At 43.8% G+C, this 25,867-nt stretch overlaps 1 protein-coding gene across 1 annotated transcript; it reads left to right on the top strand.

The window, feature by feature from the left end:
• The first annotated feature begins 719 nt into the window (after positions 1 to 719).
• LOC309560650 (mRNA decay activator protein ZFP36L2-A-like) lies at positions 720 to 11,589 on the top strand. The gene is made up of 2 exons (XM_082264271.1): positions 720 to 842; positions 10,536 to 11,589. The coding sequence occupies exons 1-2, from the start codon at positions 789 to 791 to the stop codon at positions 11,457 to 11,459; spliced, it is 978 nt and encodes a 325-aa protein (XP_082120397.1). The 5' UTR covers positions 720 to 788; the 3' UTR covers positions 11,460 to 11,589.
• The last annotated feature ends 14,278 nt before the right edge of the window (positions 11,590 to 25,867 follow it).

Genomic DNA, 25,867 nt, shown 5'->3' with positions numbered 1-25,867 from the left:
GTGGACCGGCTCTTAATAAACACAAACTCCAGTGGAACTCCGCTTTATCATAAATCATGACGTATATTTAGAGTTAGGTGGTTGGCAAGCAGAGAGCATTTTTGCTTGCACATAATTGTATCCTGGAAGTGAGCAGAGCTTCACCTCATTCACCAAACTCTGGAGAGAAGGTCCCTTACAAAGTGAACAGCCTATCTGCCTTTAGTAATCCCCCACCAGCACCCTGTCAGTCAGGAGGAGGCACTGTGTGCCTGTGCAGTCCCTGCATCCCCATACACTTATATGAGCTGCCTGTGCTGCACTAACGTGGGCCCATTCATAGATTATACACCCCCCTCACCCCTGTCAATGAGGCCCAGCAGTGTGAGGTAAAACTTCCTCCTGTATCACGTGTGTTTATGAACAATGAAAGTGTTGCAGTTTTATAAAGTTGGTATAAGGCTTCTGACTAGACACACAACTTTATTGCATGGCCCCCTGTGTGAGTACACTGTCCTCCCCCCCCCCCCCTCACACCGACTCAACAGCCTGCCTCCCCTCATGAGGCCTGTGCTGGAATGAGACACAGCTCCCAGCATCCTCTGCGGTTACTGGACGGTGAGGAGGGAGGGAAAGCTTTGGATAGGCTGAAACTTTTGCAGGGACCGGTGTGGGGGGTGTGGTTCGGGAGGGGCGTGGACTACGGGGGGCTCACCATCTGCCCTGCTTACAAACATCTGAGTTGTGCGGAGCACGCGGTGGGCGCGGGATCATCACAGCACCTGTGTGCCGCCGGCGGAGAGCCCAACATGCCGTCCAATCTACTCAGCCCCTTCCCCGAGCTGGACACCGACCTCACCAAGGTGAGGACCGGGAGCGGGACGGAGTGTGGTGCGGGGGAGTGTGTGTGCGCGCGCGCGCGGGGAAGGCTCCTATCTGTATGCATGGCTCTCCTATACCTGGGGTTTGCACTGCAGTCTACTGAGGGCTCTGTACAGAGGTCTCCTTAGGACTGTGCATGCATGGCTTTCCAAAGAGGGGGTTGTCTCTTTACCACTGCATTCATGGTTTTCTAAAGGGGGGAGTGCCTTTATTACTGTGCTTGCATGGCTTTCTAAGGAGGGGGGGGGGGGTGTCTCTTTATTACTGTGCTTGCATGGCTTTCTAAGGAGGGGGGGGGGGGGTGTCTCTTTATTACTGTGCTTGCATGGCTTTCTAAAGGGGGGGGGGGTCTCTTTATTACTGTGCTTGCATGGCTTTCTAAAGGGGGGGGGTGTCTCTTTATTACTGTGCTTGCATGGCTTTCTAAGGAGGGGGGGGGTGTCTCTTTATTACTGTGCTTGCATGGCTTTCTAAAGGGGGGGGGTGTCTCTTTATTACTGTGCTTGCATGGCTTTCTAAGGAGGGGGGGGGGGTGTCTCTTTATTACTGTGCTTGCATGGCTTTCTAAGGGGGTTGTCTCTTTAGTACTGTTCATTCATGACTTTCTAAGGGGGGGTGTCTCTTTAGGACTGTGCATGCATGGCTTTCTAAAGAGAGGGGGGTGGTGTCTCTAGGACTGTGCATGCATGGCTTTCCTAATGGGGGGTGTCTCCTGCATAGCTCCCTGTCAGCTCATCTTCCACTCCTAGGAGTCTCTATGGGGTTTTCTCATTAGCACTGGGCATGCATAGCTCTGCAATAATCTGTCTTCTAATCCTGAAGTTGTGATTCTCTGTGGAGCTGTCTCGTATTTGTCGATGCATAGTTTTCAAAACCTCTCTGACTATAGATGCACTGCTCTTATAAACTTAGAGGCACAGCCCCTGTCTGGGACAGTGGGTGCATGTAGATGATTGGCTGGCTGAATAAAAAGGGAAGATTGATAAGAGATGTGTTGCTGCAGAAAGTTCCTCCTAGATTTTCTTGAGGCTCTGTAGTCATGAGGATTTGCATGAGTGCATCCATTGTGATGATCTGCAGAGCCAGTTCTATGTAATACTCATTGTAGTGAGGAGTGTACGTCCGAGGAACGTTACTCCCCCCCCCCCCCCCCCCCCCATAAGAGCGGACTCTTTATTGTGGAGGTATGTGGCCCTGTATTTTTATACCTCGTAGAACTGACTCCCTAACAATGTGGAGGTTGGTGGCTCTCTGTAGGTGTGCCCCAAAGAGCTGACTATCTTTGGGGAAGGTAGGTGGCTCTGTGTATTTATACCTTGTAGAGCGGACGCCTTATTGTGGAAGTATGTATGCCCCATAGCGTGGACTCTATATCATTGTGGAGGTATGTAGCCCTGTGTGGAGGTATGTAGCCCTGTTTATGTATGCCTCGTAGAACGTACTCCCTAACAACATTGTGGCAGTAGTCTGCTCTTTGGGGCACACCTATCTTTGGGAAGGTAGGTGGCTCTGTGTAATTGTGCCTTGTAGAGCGGTCTCCTGATTTGGAGGTATGTAGCCCTTTGCATGTATGCCCCATAGAGTGGACTCTTATCTATGTGGAGGTATGTGTCTGTGTATGAATGCCTCTCTAGCATTGTGGAAGAATGTGGTAATGGTTACATTGGAGTGCATTTTGTAGTAAGTAAATCTGAATGCCCCTTGGGATAGGAAAGAGTTGGTGGTCTGTCTTTATTCATTTGCCACCCAAGCAAATTCTGACACCTCTTTTCCTACATGTAAAAAAACCTTTTTTTTTTTGCTAGGAAATTTACTCAGAACCCCCAAACATTATGTATATTTTTTTAGCAGAGACTTAAGGAAATAAAATGGCGGTTGTTGCAATTGTTTGTCACTGTATTTGCGCAGCAATTTTTCAAATGTTTTTTTTTTTTCTTAAACCATGTTCATGAATAAAAAAAGAAACCCATTATTTACTGCAATGTTTTCATATAATGTAGAAGATGTTACATAGAGTAAATGGATTCCCAACGCGTCACATAAAAAAAAAAAAAGTTTGGTAAATTTCCATAGGCTACACTTTAAACATTTTTTATGGGTTACCAGTTTAGAGTTGGGGGAGGTTTAATGCTAAAATAATTTTTATTGCGTTCATATGCGTTCATCACAAGGAATGTAAAAATCCCTTGTAATTGGAATAGGGCCTACAATCCCCAAATCTCTCCTGTTGGAAAGCCTGAGATTAAAGGGGGGGGGGGGGGACTATCTTGGGCTTCCCAGCAAAAAATTGCAGTGTTTACATCTTCCGGGCAGCGCTGGAACTGACACCATGATGTCGCTTTTGTCTGGCCTTCGGGGGTCATAGAGGTGGCTGGGGACCTTCTGGTCTACAGCCAATTCTCCGGTGTAACCTTAGAAAACCATACCTCGTAAAAATTCCATACCCACGTCACTTCCTGTCAGAAACGTAATGGAACAGCTGAGCAGCGTAGCAGTGCGCATGCTCACAGCTCCGGATACGTCATTGAACAGCTGGAGGAACTTAGCATTGCGCATGCTCAGAGGGTATGGAATTTTCACGGTAGTGTGTTGTAACGTTACACCGCATCAGCTGTTACAGCGGTTACATTAACACATCTCGGCTGCAAAATGAGTCATGTCCGCTCCTACCCCTGTCACTTCCCTGATCTCGGGTACTAAATGTAAAAGCGGTGGCGGGTTTTTTCATAGACCCGCCGCAGCTTTTATATTTAGTAGCCAAGATCAGGGAAGTCACAGGGGTAGGAGCGGAGATAACTCTTGTTGCAGCCGAGATGTTTTAGTGTAACCGCCGCAACAGCTGATGCGGTGTAACGTTACAACACACTACCGTGAAAATTCCATACCCTCCGAGCATGCGCACTAGTAAGCTCCTCAGCTGTTCACTGACGTAGGTGCACCAGAAGTGACGAGGGTAGGGAATTTTCACGGGTATGGTTTTTTCCCGGAACACTGGCTCCCCCAATCGTACGGGCAAGTCAGAAGTACTGGGGGGGGGGGGGAGTGATGTCCCCTCCAGCTGTCTGTAAAAGCAATTAAGCGGCTATGATTGATTTTACATTGCAGGGAATCACCTGCTGGAAAAAAAAAAACTATCTGAATGATGCCTGTAGCTGCAGGAATTATTTAGGTATCACCACTTCAAGTCCCTGATGTCATAGGACAGCCTACAGATGGGGAAGTGGTTAAAAGTCTGATTTTATATTAACCTGCTTGGTTAAAAAAAAAAAAAAAAATAAGAGGAAAAGAAACTTCTATTGAGCGGATTCGGCACATTTATTGCCATGGATGTAATTGCAGTGAAGTTCCTGTATGTTGGATAACCCCAGCATGCACTTTAAATCCTTACCTTGTGGATTTACAGCCTCTACCTGCCAACATGTGCAACCAAATCTGCCCGTGGCAAGGTCTCCAAATTGGGAATAGGATGACTGGATGTGTGTAGGCTTAATAGAATTGCTAATCTGGTTTGAGGGAAATTACTTGTTAACCATATAGCCTTGGGACGGATTAGATGAGACTAAATGAGAAAACTAAGGTGCCCCCAAGAACTTGTTGGGATTTTTATTCCTTGGGGTAATCCCAGTCTTGTAAATGTGGGTGGTAGGGCTGGGCAATAAATCGATTTATCGTTTTTTTTTTTTTTGGAGACTCGAGTTTTTTTGTATAATACTTTTTTCTCCCTTGCAGCCGAACTCCCCACCGCCGCGCCTGGATGTGACGTCAGCTGCGGGGCGGGCGGTGCGTCTGTACAGGCCGGGGCTGCGGCGCGCTGTGATAGGTAAAGTCTCCCCGGCCTGGATGTGACGTCAGCTGCGGGGCGGGCGGTGCGTCTGTACAGGCCGGGGCTGCGGCGCGCTGTGATAGGTAAAGTCTCCCCGGCCTGGATGTGACGTCAGCTGCCGGGAGAGGAAGCGGGCGGTGCGTCTGTACAGGCGCACCGCCCGCTTCCTCTCTCGGCAGCTGACGTCACATCCAGGCCGGGGAGACTTTACCTATCACAGCGCGCCGCAGCCCCGGCCTGTACAGACGCACCGCCCGCCCCGCAGCTGACGTCACATCCAGGCCGGGGAGACTGTACCCAGCACAGCGCTTCCACACTCCAAGAGCCCAGAGAGCCCAATCCTTCCACACTCCACCCAAACCTAATAAAAAATGGCTTTATTAACACTTTAAAATTAATTATTTATTGAAATTCACAGAATATTAAAAGTTGCAGGAGATTATTAGAACAGAAGATGCAATGACTGGAAGCAATGCTTTCCAACACACAGCGATCCAGTATACCCCCCCCCCCACCCCCCAACCCAAAAAAAAAAAAAAATGTCACTATTTTGTAGAAAAAACTAAAATTTTTGAAAAAAAAAAAATAGTTTCAAAGTCAAACTAAAAAAGGTGGCCGGTTACTGTGGACTCGTTCTCTGGACTGTCACTGTACCTATCGCAGCGCAGCCCCTGTACAGACGCACCGCCCGCAGCTCACGTCACAACATCCAGGCGCGGCGGTGGTCCGTCAGTCAGACACACACATACAGCGCTTCTCCTTCCTCAGTCCTCCCTCAACACAGTGAGCTCTCCTCCCTCCCCGCTCAGCGCGACGCCCCCGCGTCTTCTTTTACTGTCTGTCTAGTAGTCTATTAAAAGAACAACACAGTCAAAAAATTCTACGCATTTTAACTCTTGAGGAGTTAAAATGGCAATAAAGTTGCACTTTTGACACTATATCTGTCTGCAGTCATTTTTTAAGTGCATTAAAAAAAAATCGAATCGAAACTCGAATTTTTCTTTAAAAATCGAAGATTTTTTTTTATTAGGCAAAATCGCCCAGCCCTAGTGGCTGGTGGATCAAATTTCTTTTTTTTTTTAAAGCACAGGCGGACAAATAAGCAGCCCGTATAATGCAGGGGACATACTATTGAATGCATCTAGAGAAACGCAAAAGTAAGGCATCAGCTGCAATTTGTTTCCTAGGATTTGTCTACCCCTACTTAAAAATGTATTCTGCTTTTATATTTGGTCTTCCCTGGTTCCTCTGCCCCCATAACCAGGACAAATAAAATTAAACAAAAATAAATATTTACGAACGGCAATATATCCCCTGCGCACAACTGATGATGGTAATAAAGGAAGTCTTATTATAGACCTGTCACAGCTACTTTAAAAGAAAATGTCATAAAAAATACTCCAATCAAAATCCCATGTGGAATCATGATAAAAGTACTAGTAGCGCAGACAACTGACATCACATTTCATTATAACGCACAAGTTTGTGAATAGTCCTTCAAATAAAGTCCAAAGGATGAAATGCAGAGGTTCATAAAGAAACTTCCATATCAATTCAAAAGGGTAAGTAGTCTTTCAAGAGCCCTCATCACCAAGTAGGAATCACCAGTGTGTATCGAGGTCACCAAACAAGTATTCCTCCACCGTTGTGACATATAGTGGGAATGGCAACTCACCAGAAAATATGGCCCACCTATTCTCATAGGTAAGGCTCATAGGCGTATGCACACACGTGTCCTTCCTGGATCAGGGTACCTGGATCAGCTGTGGGTACCCTATCTTCAGTCTAGGCAATCATCACCTGGCGATCCTTAACCACTTTAACACTGCTCACTGTGCTGCTACTGCGGCACAGTGGCTCGTTATCGTCTGGTGACGCTCCCGCTGTTTTCAGTCCCAGCGGGAGTCGGGCCAGGGAGGAGTGGCGGTGATCACCGCTGCTCTTCCCTGATCGTCGGGGATTGCGTGTGGAAATCCGCCCGCTTGTGTAAACAAAGCGGGCAGATCTCCTAAGTGACATTAATTTAATTTGGGTACAGCATCGCACGACCACGCAATTGTCCGTTAAAGTAACGCAGTGCCGAATCGCAAAATATGGCCTGGTCAGGAATGGGGTAAAATCTTCCGGTCTTAAAGCGGTTAAAAATACGCTCATTGAGAATTTTTGTCAAAGACATGTAGCTAAGTACATTTTGGCCTAAAAAATATCCAATATATTCAATTTTTGTCATATATTTAACTGTCAAAGTAGAAAAATATTATTTTTTCAAAATTGTCGCATTTTTTTTATTAATATCGCTAAAAATAAAAACGCAGAAATGATCAAATGCCACCAAAAGAAAGCTCTGTTTGTGGGAAAAAAAAGGACGTAAATTTGGGTACGGCGTTGCATGACCGCGCAATTGTCAGTTAAAGTCGCACAGTGCCGAATTGCAAAAAGTGACCCAGACGTAAGACCGCAAAATCCTCTGGTGGTTAAGCTGTATCATATATCCCTGTCATGCTGGAATGAAGGATTGCTGCAGCCTCCTATGAGTGATAAGGCAATCTATAGAGGACTTCCTTGTTTGGCTGTCTGTCCATCCCTTTTGGTGACCCTTTTGAATTGACGTGGACCGTTTCTTTGACAAGGCATAATAAAATGTTCTATAAAACCTTCAAGGGTTTTTTTTTTTTTTTCTGAAAACAGCTGACCAACATGCATAAATGGCCACATGTAATACTAACCCTGCATGGTTGAAAGAACTCAAATCCAGTAAATGAAAGAAGTGGGTCAGAGACAGGCTGGGTAGGAAAAGGCTAGATGGTCTCCAGCCAGGAAATGAGGTCGGTTATATCTTGCTGCAGCTTCTAACGGCACACTAAAAAGCTCAGTGTGCAGTAAAATCAGAGTAATTTCTTAACGGGAGTGGAGCCTGCACAAGTGTACAAGACTGAAGGGAAGGCTGGAGTTCAGCTTTAAGTTGCATCTTGTGCGCTCTACGCTTTTATAGGTCCTATATAGTACTTTGGAAGTTAACCTGTAGGAATGGATGTATGGTAGAGATGGTATTGGGTATCTTTAATGTGCAGGTTGCAGTGTCGCCATCTTTTTCATGGTTTCACTACTAATGAGCCCATTAATCTGCAGCATGCACAAAGCCAATCTGAAAAATGGGACCACAATTCGGAACGAGGTGGTGGTAGTAGAGCCAATGTTGGCTTTGTTCACTTGGTCCAGCAGCGCTTCATGGTGTCTTTAAAGAGGAAGTAAAGTAAAAAAAAAAACCCGAGAAAAAAAAAGCCCTGTAAAGAGAAAGGCATAATGAGCTAGTATGCATCGCATACTAGCTCATTATGTAGTACTTACCTTAAAACGAAGCCCCCGCCGTGCCGCCACCTCAGCGACAGGACGGCGACATGTCCTGCCGTCCCGCTTCCGGGTTCGCGTCCTCCGGCCATCTGATTGGCCGGAGGCGCGATTGCATCACTCCCGCGCATGCGCGCGGGAGCCGCCGTTCACGGCACTGAGCTCTGAAGGAACGGCACGGGTGGCCGTTCCCTCAGAGCGCCTGCGCCGATGACGTCATCGGCAGTTTGTGCTGTAAATATCTCCTAAACGGTGCAAGTTTGGGAGATATTTATAGCACCTATAGGTAAGCCTTAATATAGGCTTACCTATAGGTAAAAGTTATACAAGAGGGTTTACAACCTCTTTAAATTGGATGCTTAAAGCATGTGGTCTTTCCCACAACTGGCTTGTCCTTCAAGAGAAGGAGGAAAGGAGGGCTTTAGGGGCCCTTTTTACTCTTCTTTGCATTGTCAAAGCAAAGGTTCCCTTTTTTTTAACAGAGTTAAAAACGTTCCAGCTTGCAACACTTTTTTTCATTAGATCTGGCGCACTGAGCTGCAAAGTTACTTGGGAAGTGTTGCATTTATCAACTGTAGAACAGCTTGGGCCATATTCAACCTAAATTATCTGAGGGCTGCAGATGTGTATGTGACCTAAAACACACTACAAATCCATGATCTGTATGAGAGCCGCTCAGGCTACTAGGAAGTGTAGTCCTGTGAATGCTGGCTGGGAAGGAGCCTGCCCACACTCCAGACAATGAACAGCAGCTGAAGATCCTGGGAGCCACTTATCAGAGCAAGACCTGCTGTGTGCAAACAAATTGCAGTCCCGGTCTAAACCCCTGCCTATGTCCCAACGCGTTTCACTCTGCTCATTGGAGCTTACTTGTGGGGATGACTCATCCCTGAGTAAGCTCCAGTAGTCGGTGTGAAATGTGGAGGCATGGCCGGGCGGGGGTCTAGGCTGAAACTGCCACTTGTCTACACACAGCAGGACTTGTTCTTGTGTGCGGCTCCTGGGATCTTCAGCTCTTATCTGTCAAAACACTAGTTTTACCTTTCATATTAGCTTGGTGGTCCCTATAGAGCAGACATAATGTAAGAATTGTAAAATCCACCATGTTCCCACATCTGTATTTTACATTTCATATTCAATTCTGTGCCAACTGCAAAGGGTGGCGATGAGCACTAGATTTTCTACAGTTGCTGGACAGGTTTTTGGAAGTACCTTCTGGCCATATCTGCTTCTTTTCCAGTATACCTGTCAGTTACGCAAAGCGTCCCTCCAACTGTATGGACACCTGACTGCCTTTTGGATCTGCCACCTATATTGCACTTTTGTAACCAATACTTAGCACTGATTGTGTGGTATGGGGAGTGGAAGCATGCTTTGATTTGGCACTGGGAATTGGTTAGGCTTTTGCCTAGGGATGTGCCGAAATGAAAATTCTAGACCGATGCCCTTGGCCGAAAACCGAAAATGACTTTTTTCCCCCAAAAGATTTTAAAATATTAGAGGGGCATACACCAGAAACAGGCAGCGATGTGCACCTGTAGCTGCCACCCTGTCACAGTATATGTACTGTGAATGGTTGGCAAGTGGTTAATTTACCATTTAATTACCAATGGTATTTGTATTATGCAGCATGAGGGGGTTAATGTATTGCCACTGCTGGTCACTGATGCATTAGTGACCGACCAGTGGCAGTTAATTAACCCCTTTGTGCTGCATTAGTGCAACCAGTATCAGTGTTAATTAACACTGGTTGCACTGATACTGGTTGCACTAATGCAGCACAAAGGGGTTAATTAACTGCCACTGGTCGGTCACTAATGCATCAGTGACCAGCAGTGGTAATACATTAACCCCCTCATGCTGCATAATACAAATAACATTGGTAACCTCGCCCCGCTCTGGAGAAAGCCTTTGTCAAGGGGGAGGGGCCAGGCGCCCCAGCGGGGGACCCAAGAAGAGGAGGATCGGGTCGGCTCTGTAAAATCATTGTGCAGTGAAGTAGAACATGTTTCTAATAAAATTAAAACTGCGCTTTTGCAATCACTTTTTTAAAATCAAGGTAAGTGTCTTGCATTGTCTACTCCCATCAAGGGTTGAAATGGCTATTGGGTTCACTTTAAAGCAGAACTTCACTTTCTCAATCAACATTGGCTATTTTTATTCCTTTTGCTGCTAGGGCGGAGCAGAAAATGGGAAGCTCAGCGGTGTGTGATGCTCTTTTGTATTTCAGCAGAAAAGTAGGTAACAGCTGCAAAACCACAGCAATAAATGGTGGTGTAAACGTTGTGGAAAGGCGTGTGAATCACACAAGTGAAATAACTGCAAGAATTGACATGTAAAATGGTACATATGTAGCTGTTTGGAGTTTGACTTCAGGTATCAGCAGATAATGGATGATAAATTTGAAAGCCATCATAATTGCCTTCACAAACAGATAATGAAGCTAACCCTGATTTTTGCTTGGCGGCCCCTAACGTGTTTTGTTTTTCTACTTCTTCCACAGGATTTTGTTTCTCTGTTTTCTGGGGTCAGTCTGAAAAGCTGTGGGGAGGAACAGCCCAGCACACACTCCTCCTGTCCAATCAACCTCAATGACAACAAAAAAAGTAAAGAACTTTTATTTGACTCTACTGCTTGGCCACTGCAAACTCCATGGAGTCGGGAGGTGGAGCTGCCGCCTTCAAACACCCTGCGTCACATCCCCTTCCAAGCTGACCGCTCTGTGAGCATGATCGAGGAGAGCAAGAAGTCGTCCTTGGCAGGAGCTAGGACGGCTGCTTCATCACGCTACAAGACGGAGCTCTGTCGCACTTTCCATGAGAGCGGCTCCTGCAAGTATGGCTCAAAGTGTCAGTTTGCTCATGGAACAGCAGAACTCAGAGGGCTGAACCGTCATCCCAAGTACAAGACAGAGCTGTGCAGGACTTATCACACAATTGGCTTCTGTCCATACGGTTCCCGGTGTCACTTTATCCATAATGCTGAGGAGCAGAGGTTCAACAGTGCCGGCAGAGGACAAAGACCACCTCTTTTGAGACACAGCGTCAGCTGCTCAGGCATCCCTTCATCATCTTCCTCTTCCTCGCTCTCCCTATTCTCCTCTTCCATAGCCTCTTCCCTCACCTCCCTGTCTCCCTTTTCTCCATGTAGCCCAGTGACACCAACATGCAATCCCTTTGCAAGTGTTGGTCCTTCATCCCCAACATCTTCTCCTGTTACACTGAACCTGCCGTTGTTTGCACCAGTGTCCCCTCCACGGCCAAGCACTGTGGTTGGAGGACTGCAGCTACAGCTCTCTCCCTGGAAGAAAGGTGACCCTAAGGGAGAGGAAAGATGGGAATCCTTGTCTCATCCAGAGAATGAAGAATCTGCAGGAAACTCGCTGGAAGCCAAGCGCCTTCCCATCTTCAGCTTTCTTTCAGACTAATACCTTTTCAGCCACTCAGGCCAACCCAAAAGGTGCATACTCAGTTGCTGGAAACTGACTGCACATAGGCGTTGAGTGTTAAAATCTGAAACAAACGTTTTGTTTTTCTAAACTGATTTGGTGTTTTATAAAAATATAATGTGTAAATGTGATTTAAATAAGACCAGGGTCCTTTATAACTTTAAAGGCTGATCCCAGCTTCTGATAATCGGGAGGGAGAAATGGGTTCCTTTCTATACATTGACTGTAGTAAAAGGAGGAAGTGATGCTACCTCTGTGTTGTAGCCAATGGGTCTGTACTTTGGGCTTTAGCAAAGTGCACTTGTGCCATAAAATACAGTAGTTGGATTGTGCGTACCCAGATTGTATACTCCGTTGGAGATGTTGGCATCTTTTGTAGGTAGTTGCCCTATCAGTGCCTGTAAGATTTACTTTTAATCTGCTGCTTAAATTTTTTTATATTGTCTGGTTCTATGCAGTAGGACCTGTTCCTATGTTAACTTTAGGCCTTAACTGCTGCCCAGCAGTACATTTCATTCTGACTTTATAACCTGGAGCTTTTTGAGATTCAAGTGTATTTTCGAATGCAGGTGATTGGTACTGGACGATTCCTAGGCAGGCAGGCAGTCTGCAGATTCTACTGGGTTGAGTATTTTTGCATGGGAGGTCCATTGTGCTCCCACTTGCATAAATCATTCACATTTTCTACCCCATGCATATTCTGTAAGGTACAATATTCAGAAGACCTCACTTGCTGTATTAGGGGTGCACAGGGGAAAACAGAACTCCGGTAACTTTAATCATGAGATCGCTGCCAAAGTCAGAGCCTGCAAGCATCCACAAATGTTCCCATATAACCAATCTCTCCTAACCCCATGTGTCACAGGCAAGTAGTGCCTGCTCTTTTCTGATCTCCCTGTAGAACAGAGTCAAGTTGCATAGACCAGTGTCTAAAATCACTTGAAGACTCCTGCATTCTGTATCTCAGCCCTGGGATAGAAAGTAATCTAGCCCAAAAGGGTTGTTGCATACAAACACGGTTCTCTTGGCTCCAGTTTATAAATTGTCCCTTCCTATATTTATCATTGCCTTAACCTGTGACCAGCAAGGTGTTTTTTAGTACACAGAATCAGGATCCATGAGGGTTGTTCTTGCCCCCCTTGTTTTTTTAAAGAGCTCAAAAGTAAAAATCCTCTTGCAATAGGGCTGTTGCCATGATGCAAGGGTTAAATCTTGGCTTGTGCCTAGGGGACCAAAAAAGACAGTTTCTCTTACCTGATCCTCTTCTCCCACAGGCTCCTCTGTGGTGGAAGACCAGTCTTTTACTTTGTTTTTTTACCCCTCCATGCTACCATATGTCGTTTTGACATCAAGTCCATTGCAGAGGCCATAGCCCTGCTTTGGACAGGAATATGGTGAAGGACAGTCCATTGCCTGGGGAGTAGAGGATGATGGAGGATCAGGTAAGTAAGGGTACTTTGTTGCCTCTTGGCCCTAAATGAGCATTTAACCTTTGCAGTAATTGCAGTCCCACTGCAAAGGAGATTTTTTCCTCTCAGATGGGCTTTAAATTCTTGGCAATGCCAAATGCAGTAACCACATTTTTTTTTTTTTTTTTTTTTGATTGGGTGCTTTGTGTTACTGTACTTTACACTTTCCATCTTGTTTGGGCAAGTCCTGCTTCTCTAGAAGGGTATGTAAGAGGCGGAATGTTGTGTTCTCTATGAGAGCATATAGTATTGCTGTATGCTGGGCAGCTAAGAAACTATTCTTTTAATAAGCGTGTATCCTCTGGTGCTGTATCTTTTTATCAGTCCAGAGAGGTTTTCTCTTTTTAGCGTTTAAAAGCTAAATTTCAGTAGCTCTGCGGTTAACCAAAATGTTTGCTTTTTAATCAGTTTTACTTAATTTTGCATAGTGTGTTCATGTGGGATGTGGGTTTTTTCTTCTCTGTCCTTTTCTCTTTTGCTGTGTTAATGTGTCATAATTGTTAGTAAAGTGTCTGAAGGATGAACAGGTTTGGTTGCCCAAACCAGCCAGATATAGGTTCATGGCAGGATGAAAGCTTAACTAGGGAGCAGACCCATTAGTCTTGAGTATTTGCACCCCTTGCCGCTCCCTCAGATAATACTGTTGCACAATACCAACAGGAGGCTTTACTTTACTTCCATGCATATCTGCCCTTGTCATGGTTCTGTCCCAGAAATGCCCATCCTGAAGAAAGATTAAAGCTATCGTACTGTCCTGTTTATGTTTATGGTAGGAGGACTACAGATGTGAAAATGGCTAATGGTATTTGTGGGTTTGGTGCACCCAATTCCTCAAATTGTTTCTTGAAATACAAACCCACCCACATTTTTGGTTTTAAATATATGGGTTTTATTAAAACAATAACTTGTATGTCGAATAGATAAAATATTAACACTAATGTATATGTGCCTTAAGGGCGATGAACCGTGCTTCCTTCAGACCTTTTAATGCCTATAATTGCTATAGTATATATAGTGTCATTGCTAGGTTGTTTCTAAATCAGCTGCCTTTATCAGTGACGGAATCTGTCACGTATTAAATGTGAGAAGCTTGCAGTAAGGTATGCCTTTTAACTTCTGTGCTCTGTCCTAGTTAAGGACAGCATTGCCGTTCTCAAGGAGTCCAATTTAAGTCTGCTCCAATATCCCAGGACTAGTGTATTGCTTGTAAGGCAGAAAATGGCAAATTCCATGTGAGGCTTGTCATGTAGGTATTTGTGTTGTGGTAGGTTCCATTCATGATCGAGGACAGCTGTAATGAACCTTGTTCTGTCAAGGGATAGCATGTTCTCTTAGTATTATGGAGTGGGCCTTGTTGCATGATTAATCTACTGCAGGACTGAATTCCTTAGCAGGCCTTCCTGAGCTTTGGTGTTGGGTCTGGCTTTAGTTGTGTGTATACTATAGAGCTTTAGGTATCCCAGACTTATTCAGTAATGGCTCCTGGCAACCAACTACAGTACAGTAAATTGAAATGTTTGTCATGGGTTTTACCACTCTTTTTACTGAAAAAAGATCCAATTCTGGCAAGATGCTGCTCATATTGCCTAAAGCAGGGGTGTCCAATCTCTGACCCAAGATGGCTATGAATGTGGCCCAGCACAACATCATAAACTTAAAATGTGTGGGCTTTGAATTTTTTTTTTTTTGTCAAAATGTGTTCACACTTGGAACGCATGCGGCCAAAGAAAAGTTAGATTGTGTCTTTTACTGGACTTTTGTTGTGTGTGTGTTTTTTTTTTTTTTTTTTTTTTCTTCGCCTTTCTTCACAATCCTGTCTCTTTCATGTCATCTGTTCTCGGCAGCACCTTTATTTGTGAGAAACTACTTTGGAACCCAAATATCTGATAAACACCTTGGGAATTGCTACTACTTGCATTGAACCAGATATTGATGCATTCGTTTATGAAAAACCATGTCCAATATCGCACTCATTTTAGGTTGCCCTCCATATTTTCATCCTAAGAAAAAAAAATCTTTATTACTCAGGTGCATTAGCTAAGTTATCATTAACTTGTGATCTGCCAACTTTTTTTTTTGCTCATTAGCTATCTTGTTGATGTAGCCAAGGCCATTACTTTTCTTCCAATGTGGCCCAGGAAGGTCAAAAGGTTGGACACCCCTGGAAAGGAGATGTAAGCATGCCTGTCTTTGGATGTGGTGGCTGGATTGTATATATTTTTTGCTTTTTGAGTGTTGGTACAGTTGACTATAGTTGGCACACACTGAAGGGGAACTGGTTGCTTAGCAGAACACTTGTCTGTCTGAAGCTGCCTTTGTCTAGTTTGCTGAGCTCATTCAACAAATTAATTTATATAGTTCCTCTCAATCAAGAAGAACCCATTCTTTCAAGGATAAGTTCACCTTTATAAAAAATTATAATGCACATTTTTTGTTGGGGATCTATAAAGCATTGCAGCCATGATCAGCAGATTGTGGGTGTAATGGTACAGTCCTGCAGATGGTCTGTTTGCCTAAACCTCTGATACAAGCAAGCAGTTAGACTTGAGACAAGAAGCTCAATGAACTACCACAGACAGCGCTCAACAGCGGCATAGTTCATTGAGAACTCCAAGCCGACAGCCGCAAAGGCTGTTGGACCTTTTAGTTTTCCCATTTGCTGAAAGGATGACTCAGCCGGAGCCCCGCATGGCCACGTCGCCCCTTTTTTTATTTTTTTTTTATTGACTGCTAGCTGGGGAAGATCGCTCCCCCACCTGTCGGAACATGGGATAAGGGAGAGCAGGGGCCAGTGCATATGTTACATCCTAAATATGGGGCGTTGCATGTTACTAAAGGTAAACTTATCCTTTTTATGGCTGCCACTTTATCACATTTAGAAGTGGGCCTGTGAGTAGACATGTCTGAAAGGGAACATTGGTTGATATGGGTTATCTGTTCAGTCATTTAGAGCCAGTATTCAAGAGTACAACTTATTGTGAATGACTAAAGCCTTCACTCATGGTGACTGAATTTTAGGTGTACACATTGCTATAGCACCTCATTGCTCTAGCCATGCTTATTGGCCTGCATTACTTGTGTTTAAAATTGAGAATCAAATGCTGTTTTTCTGTGGTCCTTTAGGTCCAGAGTTGCTGACCAAAAAATGAAAGTATTAAAAGGGTTGTGTTTTTTGTTGAATTTTTTATTTTTCCCTCAAGAGTTAGTAAATTATAATTAAGCTTTAACATATTATTTTTAATTTATATTTCTAGTAGTGGTAGAAAGTGTTGTAGTGTCAGATCTAATTTATTTTTATCTTCAGTTTTGTAGGCATCAGTCTGTCAGCTTGTATGTAAGCTCAATGCAGATATCAACGATACTCAGTAGTTCATAAAAGAAAAGAAAATTTGGCCGTAAGTAGTTGATTGTGATTTAAAGCCAACCTGTGAGGGCAATGCTTTACCAATTGTCTTTAGGAGGTAGCAGACGCGCTGTACAAAGGTGTCCACATTTGTCCATCACCTTGAACCCTCTGAGATGTCTTCACTTCCTCATAGTGGAGATTAGTCAGGCCCCACCCCCTCCCATAGTGCTGCGCTTATTGCCGGTCATATGGCGAGTCTGCTTCTTGGGGAGCTGGAACAAACTAAACCGGAAAGGCAGCAGGTTTGCGCTTACAGCTTTGGCATCAGCCATCTCCTACGGCTTGAGTAAATTGATTCCTTTTTTTAGATTCTTTTTTTTTTTTTTTTCTATCCTGGCCATACACAAGACAGTTTAGCAATTTTCTACTTTCAATTGCAAAAACTATCAAATAGGTTAGTAAAATCTTCTTCTACCATAGGTGATGACCTATAAATTTTAAATATTTAAACTAGCGGTGGTAGGTGGCCATGATCTGTTCAGTGGTTCTTGTGATCAAAAGCTGGTTGGAAGGGCTAGAAAAATGCCATGTATATGGCCAGGATATGGGTCATGGAGAAGTGGGTGTTCCCTGGCTTTTTTTTTTTTTTTATCGGCCAGAAAGACAAATGTGGAGGCAGACATTTTTTAATTGTCCTGGTGAAAAACTAGTTGCTGGCTGTCATAATGTCATTTCAACACTTTGGGGTTGATTTTACTAAAACTGGAGAGTGCATAGTAGTCAATCCACTTCTAATTTCAGCTTTGACAAAAAAAAAAAAAAAACCCTAGAAGCTGAGGCGGGTTCTTTGCAGAGCTGTGCCAGATTTTGCACTCTTCAGATATAGTAAATCAACCCTTTTGAGACCTGGGATAAGCATGACGCAAGCAGAGAAGGGTAGAAATGGGTCTACATACCTGTACAGGACAGTGGCTTGGACTGTATTGAAGCCTTAAGAACAGGATGACCGCAGGGCACCTAGAGAAGTGATGTGGCAACCTCCATACTTTGGCACAAAACTGACCAGCTTCCACCCATAATAGAAATTTTGTTTTGGACAGTCTGCCTGTATATTATGTCTGCGGGAACATGTCTTGAGTCTTGGGTGTGCATGCAGCACATTGGGCTGAATCCTCAATATTTGTCTTTAACTCGGGGATCTTCAAACTACGGCCCTCCATCTGCTGCAGAACTACAAGTCCCATGAGGCATTGTAAAACTGACATTTACAGACATGGCTAGGCATGATGGGAATTGTAGTTCCTGAACTGGAGGGCCATAGTTTGAAGACCCCTGCTTTAACTTATTCTGTCTGTTTATTGGCTATTAGTATTTAAGGCACCTAAATGCCACTAATTTATAAAGGCTCCCAAGGCAGTGTTTATCTACCCTGACAATACAATTTGTGAGTAAATGTGGCAGTGGAACTGAACCCATTGATTTAATGGTTTCCCAATACATTTACTTTCAAGGCTTGCTGTAAAGAAGAGTTGCTTGTGCTCTCAACAGCCTTCAGATGGCTGGTGTCCCAACTGATCAAATGTGCAGCACCATGGAAATTGGTGATCAAGCAGAAGCTAAAATGGCAGCTTCCTTGGAAGTGAGGATAAGAGGGTTTAGTTCCGCTTTAGGTTTTAAACCTATCACAAACCTGGGCATTTTCAACTACTTTCACTAAAATCTGGGGGAGATTTAATAAAGCTGTTGCACTCAGAATCTGATGTAGCTGTGCATGGTAGCCAGTTGGCTTCTAATTACAGCTTGTTCGTTCAAGCTTTGACAATAAAACCTGGAAGCTGATTGGTTTCTATGCAGAGCTGCACCAGATTTTGCACACTCCAGCTTTAGTAAATAACCCTACGGTGTCAGAATGATTTATCACCATCAATATAAGCAGCTGAAGTTGCATACAAATCTGGACTTTTCCTGTCATTGGGCCTCCTGAGCTTGCCTAATGGCTCTTATATGAAGAGTGGACTCATTGACCATTATGGGGTAGTTGCAAGGTATCGGAAACAACCTCTACTTTTCAGAGATCCTGATTTGCCTAATTCATATATTTTAGCTGTCTATAGCTCTGAATGTACTGAACATCCTAACAGTTTCAGTGAAAGTGACCTCGGCTTATTTTCAAGTTTTAACTTATGTTGGATGCTGCTTCTCGCAGTTTGGAAGTTTATTATCCGCCACTTGGTTTCAAGCTGCCTTGTTATATTGGTCCAAACGAGAGTAGTAACACAAATCAGCCAGTCAGATTTTAGTTGACTGGTCAGACTAGTAAAGAAGCTTTGTGATTGGTTGATATGCTTTACAGCAAGTAACGCATTGCAGTGATGCCAGTTGGCCTCCATGGGTAGCTGGACAGTGGTAATGTCTGAAGGGCTGATTACCGTTAACAGATATTTAGGGCTTCTGGTAAGCTTTTCATTTTCTCAATTACACTATAACAGTGAGACCAAATATTTTATTTAATTTATTTGTAAAGTTGTCCTTGTGTTCAGTTTATTTCTCCTTTTTTGCCCATGACTACAGACAAGAAAAAAGGTAAATGGAATATGATAATATAATTCTACAATGTTGTTCCATGTTGGCAGTGATGCATTTTTAAGTCTTTAATTTATTTTGAGTTTTTTTGTAACTTGTTAATACCAAATTATAATTTATTTGCTCCATGTTTTTGTTACTAATTTTATAAACCAAATAAACTTGGTTTTATTAAACTGTTTGGCTATTTTTTTTTTCTCTTTTCTGTTTGTACTGATAGCGGTCTAAGAAAAACAAAAGAACTGTCAACTAATGTTTCAGAGAAGACTGGTGGCTCCAGCCAGATGGATTTTCTCTATCATCCATTGGGGGACACGGCGTATTAAGTAACCTAGGGTTATAGTGCCAGTTCAAGCCAAAAAATATATACAGGGTTCGTACGGTCAATAAATTTCTAGAAAAGTCATGGGATTTTGAAATGGCACTTTCCAGGCCTGTGGAGCAGATGCTTAATAATTTTGATGCATTTTACATGGCGTAAGCGTCTCTGCATAGGAGATAAGTCGTCTTCCGGGTCCGCGGTCTTTCCCTGAGATTGGCCAGCAGCAGCTGAGAGATGACACTAGAGAACCAATCGGGGACTCACTTCTGATCGAGGCAGCGGTGAAGCGCATAGTCACTGGAGGGCTGCATGAACGTGATGACGTGTGTGTGACCGGTTTCGGAGCATGGTTCTCTAGTGTCATCTCTTGGCTGCTGCTGGTCAGTCTCAGGGATAAACCACGGACCTGGAATGGACGGTTACACGATGTGAAATGTGTCAATAAAATTATTAAGCATCTGCTCCACAGTGGTGCCTTTCTGTCTTTTCTGCATGTTCGTGGGACTGTGGCTTCGGCCTACAAAGAGTAAGCGCCGCATATTTTGTGCAATCTGTGCCATCCACCAGTCTGGTTGCACCTTCATGACTGCCTGAACTGAGCTTTATTCCCAAGCAGGAGCGCCTATTAATCTTCTTTCTCCAGTAGACTAATATAAGAGTAAGCGTGGACTTTGTGCATCTGCTATCCATACCAGTCCAGCTGCACCTCCATCATGACTGCCTGAACTGAAGCTTTATCTCCAAGCAGAAGCGCCCATAAATCTTTTCTCCAGTATATTGGTCAAATTACAATAGTTACGTTTATGGGGGTAATGTAGTTTCAGCTGACGTTAGTGTGTAGCAATGCCAGGGAAATGCAGCTTTAAAAATGTACGGCTTCATGATGAAAAGTATGAGAAGTGTCTGGAGAAAGATCAGGACCCGGGACGTGCTAAATGTACACTGTGTCGTAAAACGTTTGACATTTCGAACATGGGAGAGGCAGCGCTGTCTAGCCACGCTAAAGGTGCAAACACCAGTCTGCAGCTGCGTGCTCGACAGCTTCCAATCCGATCGCTGGCTTTTTCGCCCCTGTGCCTGAAGTGACACCGGCTCCCAGCTTACTTGAAGTCATGGGAAAAGTCATGGCATATTATTGGTAAAAAATGTGTATGAACCTTGTATATAGCAGGAAATATCCATTCTCCTAAGAACACTATGCAGATAGAAAACTGAATGTCAGCCACCTAGAGATTATACCCCTCCCATACCAATCCTACTCAGTTTCACTTACTTAGGGGGTTATTTACTAAAGGCAAATCCACTATAAATTCACCTTAGAAGTGCAATCGCTTAACCACTTCTGGACCGGAAGGATTTACCCCTCTAATGACCAGGTCATTTTTTGCATTTTGCGTTACTTTGACAATTGCGCGGTCGTGCGATGCTGTGCCCTAATAAAATTAATGTATTCCCCCCCCCCCCCCCCCAAATAATAGTTTTCTTTTGATGGTATTTGATCACTTGTGCATTTTTTTTTTTTCCACTATAAACACTGTGATGTCTGCTATATAACATTCCCAATTTAAAAAAAAATACAATTTTTTTTTTATCTTTTTAGGCCAATTTGAATTCTGTTACATATTTTTGGTTAAAAAAAAATCCCCATTAAGTGTATATTGATTGGTTTGTGCAAAGTTGTTGCGTCTACAAAGTTGTTGCGTCTACAAACTAGGGGAACGATTTGCCATTTTAATTTATAGTTTACTATCAATGGCGGCGCCCAGCGATTTTTAACGGGACTGTAACGTTGCGGCAGACAGATCAGACCCCCTAACTGACATTTTTGACACTTTTGGGGGGACCAGTGAGATTACTACAGTAATCAGAGCTAAAAATATGCACTGTACTAATGACACTGGCAGGGAAGGGGTTAACACCAGGGGCGATCAAAGGGTTAAATGTGTCCCTAAGGGGTGCTTTCTAACTGTGGGAGGGATGGACTTGCTGCATTAACCTGTGTTCCTAAATGAGAGGAACACAGGATCTGTGTGTTCATAACTGACAGAAAAGCGGTCTGCCATGTATACAACAACAGACCACCGTTCTGTCTCCGCGGGGAGCGATTGCGGGTGCCTAGAGGCAATCACGGCGGCCAGACCCGCGAATATGCTTCCTCTGTGACATTTGGGTGTGCGCCCCCCGCGAAGCAACATACAGCTATGTGGTTCCGTTGGACAGAGCCAACCTGCCGCAGTATATGTACTGCTGGTGGTCAGCAAATGGTTAAGTTCAGGGTGACTGCACTTCCAAGTGCAGTTGGGGTGCACAGTGATTTCCTTTTAGTAAATCAACCCCTTGGGGTCTGTAGGAGAATGGATGCTTCTTTCCCTTCTGGAATCCATCATTGAACAGGAATTCCCAGGAAATCTCTTCAATGATGAAGTGATAAAATAATTTCCTAAGTGCACAAAACACAGGGCCTTGGTCTTAACCATGGGTTATATGTAGTTATATTCAGGTGATACTATAAACACACACTCCTGCAAGCCTCCTTTTTCTGCTAGTGTCCTTGGGTGATTAAAAGGTCAAAAATGGATTATGGTGTAATAAGAGGCAGAGGTATAGCAATTATGGAGCCACTTCTACAACCATGGGAAGGGATGACAGTCTTTCTTAAGCCTCGTACACACACGGCGATTGTTAGCCGTGAATTTTCGGCCAACGTCCGATCGGCCGATTTTCGGCTTGTTGGTATGATGCTTTCGACAACCGACTGCGACTTTTCGGCCAAATAAAATCTGGTGTGCATGCTATAAAATTTGTTGGCCGTCACCACAACGGCCGATTTTTCGTCAGTCAGTACAGATTTCGGCAGACAAAAATCTGAAGAGCAAGACTGGGCATGCTCAGAGAAGAAAAAACACACGGAAAGTAAACCATCACATGACATCACTTCTGAAGTTGGTTTTTGTTGGCCGAGAAAAGTCCAGTGCAAGTCTAGAGCACATTTCAACCAACACAACACTGGACAAAAGACGGCCGATCGGTCGGCCGATAATCGTTGCGTGTGTACGAGGCTTTAGTCCATCAAAGGTTGATTTTACTTAAACTCAGAAGTGCAAAGTCTGGTGCAGCGGTGCATAGTAACCAATCGGTTTCTAACTTCAGCTTGTTCAATTAAGCTTTGACAAAAAAAAACCTGGAGGCGAATTGGTTTCTATGCAGAGCTGCACCAGATTTTGCACTCGAGTTTTAGTAAATCCCTATTAGCTGCTGCACTACTGATTTGAAGAGTATCTGTATAAGCACAAAGGAAACACAAGAGGGTGCCAAAATAAGTGTAGCAATAGGAAACCTTTTATCCTGGCAGCAGGATTCTGGAAAGAAACCAGGAAGTGAAACCACCTTTTAGGGTGCAAGGCCAGACCAGAAATGTCACATGTCTGTCAGTTGTGAGGGGGATGTGGCTACATGTTTTGAATAATGCCATATGATTGAATGGAATTGCACTGTTTAAACCCTGGGCAAGTTTAACTCTTACAACTGCACATGTAGGATCATTCCTCCCAAAACCTGTCATCCAATGTCAATAAGAAATTTAGGTGGATTCTTAACCTTCCAGAAGCTCACTGAACCGAAATCTCAGATTTCAGGGCCATGTATAGGATATGACCCTGTTAAGGATCTTCCTGCCCTGGGACATACAGGCATACCCCACTTTTAAGTACACAATGGGACCAGAGCATGTATGTAAAACGAAAATGTACTTAATGTGAAGCAATACCTTATTTTATTTCTCAATGCATGTAAATACACTAGCTCCATAGGAAATCTTGGTCAGCTTGACATGGCACTGCTCCCAAACTATAAGTGACAAGGACACCAAGCTTGGGGAGCATGTTAAGGGGATCCAGGACTATGACATGGTAGATTACCTGGGATATGTTATAGTCCTGGGTCCCCTCTCGGTGCTCCCTAAGTTTGGTATCCCTGTCAATTATGGTTCGGGAGCAGTGCCATGTCAAGCTGACCAAGATTTCCCATAGATGCCGATGGGAAATCAGGAGTAGTGCCATGCCAAGCTGACCAGGCTGTGTCCGTACTCGTGAGTGTACTTAAAATGGGGTATGCCTGTACTACTTTTGCTCCGCTAACATGCCCAGACCCTGTTTCTGTGCCAGCCCTCAATTCATGCCTGATGTAACCTCTTTACAGGCAGTATTCTATGCCCAGTGGTGTGGTCTCTCTCTCCTCCAGACTGATTTGCAGCTCCACATTTCTTGCTGCATGGGATAAATTGACTCGGACCTTAGACTGCCCTTATTTGTCTGAACTAGAAGACCAGGCTCTCCCTGGCGCTATAATTTTTTATTTTTTTTCCCAACCTGGCACTGGAGTCAGGGAAACCCAAAACATGGCATGACTGATGACAACCTATTTGGACTGGGAAGAAGTTCTGGATGCCCACTTGGATTCAACAAACCAACAGGTTTTTGTGGGGACTCCGTGAGATCAGTTCCACCTGATCTACACCTCCCCCATCTGCTCTGCAGGATTGAGATGGAGGGCATTCTGTTGATTCTCATTGCACCAAACTAGTTTTGTTTTTGTTTGCTCTGTGCAAAAGCCTTCCTTGTGCACAATGTTTTCAAAGCTAGTTGGAAATTGTGGCTGTTGCCATTTTTTAGTTTAGCATATTCAAAGTATTTTGTGGGCTCTTCTGTAGCCAGAACTTCTGTCCCAAGGATCGGTCAAACAATCTGCTTCCTAATTTGTTGGCTTTAATGGCATGGCTGTTAAATCCTAGGTTCTGAGGGACAGGGGCCTATTGGACTCATTAGTCATCCTTATGCTCCTAAAGGCAGGAATGTAAGCTTCTCTCAAATTCCACCATCCCATCTGGAAGGCCTATTGTGTGTGGTGCAAAGCTAGCAATTTCCATCCTAAAAAGTACTCCATAGGACGCATCCTGTCCTTCCTCCAGTCTGTCTGGGGCTAGCATCTTGCCTAAGAGTACCATCAGGGGGAAAACTCTTCTTTTTAGCATTTTTGTTTGTTGGCCTCATTCCTTTTTTGTGATATGTGCACATGCTGTCCCTGTACATTCTTTGTGACTTTGTGAGACCTGCTCCAGAGTTTATTAAATGAGGGGCAGCTCTGCTGACTTCTACCATTCAATCATGTGCAAGCAAAAACTTTTTTTTTTTTTTTCCTTGCATGTGATTGGGTACTCTTTTATGTAAAGTTAACCTTTACCTTATTTACTAAGCTCTGGAGCAACTGAGTTTTGTAATGTGCACAGTCTGACTTTAGTAAATCAATCTCTTAGTGTTACACAATGACAGGTTTGTCTTGTGGCCTAAAGACTTTCTCCCTAAGGTGGTTTACTCCTCCCATCTCAACCAAGAAATTGATCTTCCGTCCTTTTTTATGTCCTGCTTTGAAAATTTCTCTCCATTGTCTACATGCTTTTTGCAGTCTGCCTTTTGGCTACAGCCTCTTTTTTGTCAGATTCCACATCTGACCACCAAAATGCACATTGAAGTCCGAGGCCAGGTAGAAAAAGCTGTTATGGTCAGATGAGGCTAAAATTCATGTAATTGGCCCCAACACCAACGATATGTCTGGTGGAAATCGAAAAAAGCTCACCATCCAAATATCCCTGTTCCTGGACTAAAGCATGGAGGTGGTAATATCCTGTTATGGGGGTGTTTCTCTGCAGCAGGGACTTGAATACTTGTCGGGACAGAAGAAAAATGGAAGGGGCAAAATACCATCAAATTCTTGAGGAAAATCTGCCCTCTACCAGAAAGTTACCCATGGGAAGAAGGTTTACCTTCAAACATGACAATGACCCAAAGCACACAGTGCAAATGACCACACAGTGGTTGAAGGAGAAAAAGGTGAATTTCCTTGCATCGTCTACTCCGAGCCCAGAATTAAACCTCATTGAAAATCTGTGGAATGACTTGAAGTCCATGAACGGTCACCTTTAACTGAACTTGAGCAGTTCTGCATTGAGTGGGCAAATATTGCAAAGTTAGTAGAGACCTATCCCAACAGAGTAAAGGCTGTAAATAGAGCAAAAGGTGGTTCAGCAAAATACTGAAAATTTAGTGATTCTTTCCAACTCGGTGATTGATTTTTGATTTTTTTTTTTCCTGACATGTTGGTGGTGGTAACTTTTGGATGTTGTAGAAGTTGCACTAATAAATACAGCTGGATAAACCAAAAACTGTCTTCATTTGAGGCTGCAAAGGAACAAAATGTAATTAATTTTAAAGTGGGTGATTCTTTTCCATACCCATTGTATATACACTTCAAAGCTGTAAGTACTTCTCTCCTAAGGGAAATTTTGGCTTGAGTTTGGCCTAAAGATCTTTACCAATGTATATGCATCATGAAGAGCACTATGGATTATCCAAAGGGAAGGTGCAACAAAGGCAGCCTGATTTTAAGGTGAGCTCTGACTGAGCTCTCGATAAGGGATAAGTCACTGAGTCTTTTAGGTTTGTGTACACTGTAGCTTTACCCACCAATCTCTGTAAATAGGCATGTAACAGAATGTAAAAATATATAATTGTGGTCTCCTTTTGGAGAAATCTGTGTAATAGATACAATTTCAGTAGAATAAGGAAGCTTCAGAACTTCCTTTTCCTAGTGACCAAAGAAAGATAGTAACCAT

The sequence above is a fragment of the Pelophylax lessonae genome (assembly GCF_965119305.1).
Source record: "Pelophylax lessonae genome assembly, chromosome: 7".
NCBI lineage: Eukaryota > Metazoa > Chordata > Amphibia > Anura > Ranidae > Pelophylax > Pelophylax lessonae.
Note: the sequence above shows the minus strand (reverse complement) of the source record. Positions and strands in the feature narration are given on the sequence as shown.

Excerpts from the sequence above, each read along its gene's own strand:
- LOC309560650 (XM_082264271.1), top strand. The coding sequence starts at position 789 with ATGCCGTCCAATCTACTCAGCCCCTTCCCCGAGCTGGACACCGACCTC. Across the intron at positions 843-10,535 it reads TGGACACCGACCTCACCAAG|GATTTTGTTTCTCTGTTTTC; the intron begins GTGAGGACCGGG and ends CTTCTTCCACAG.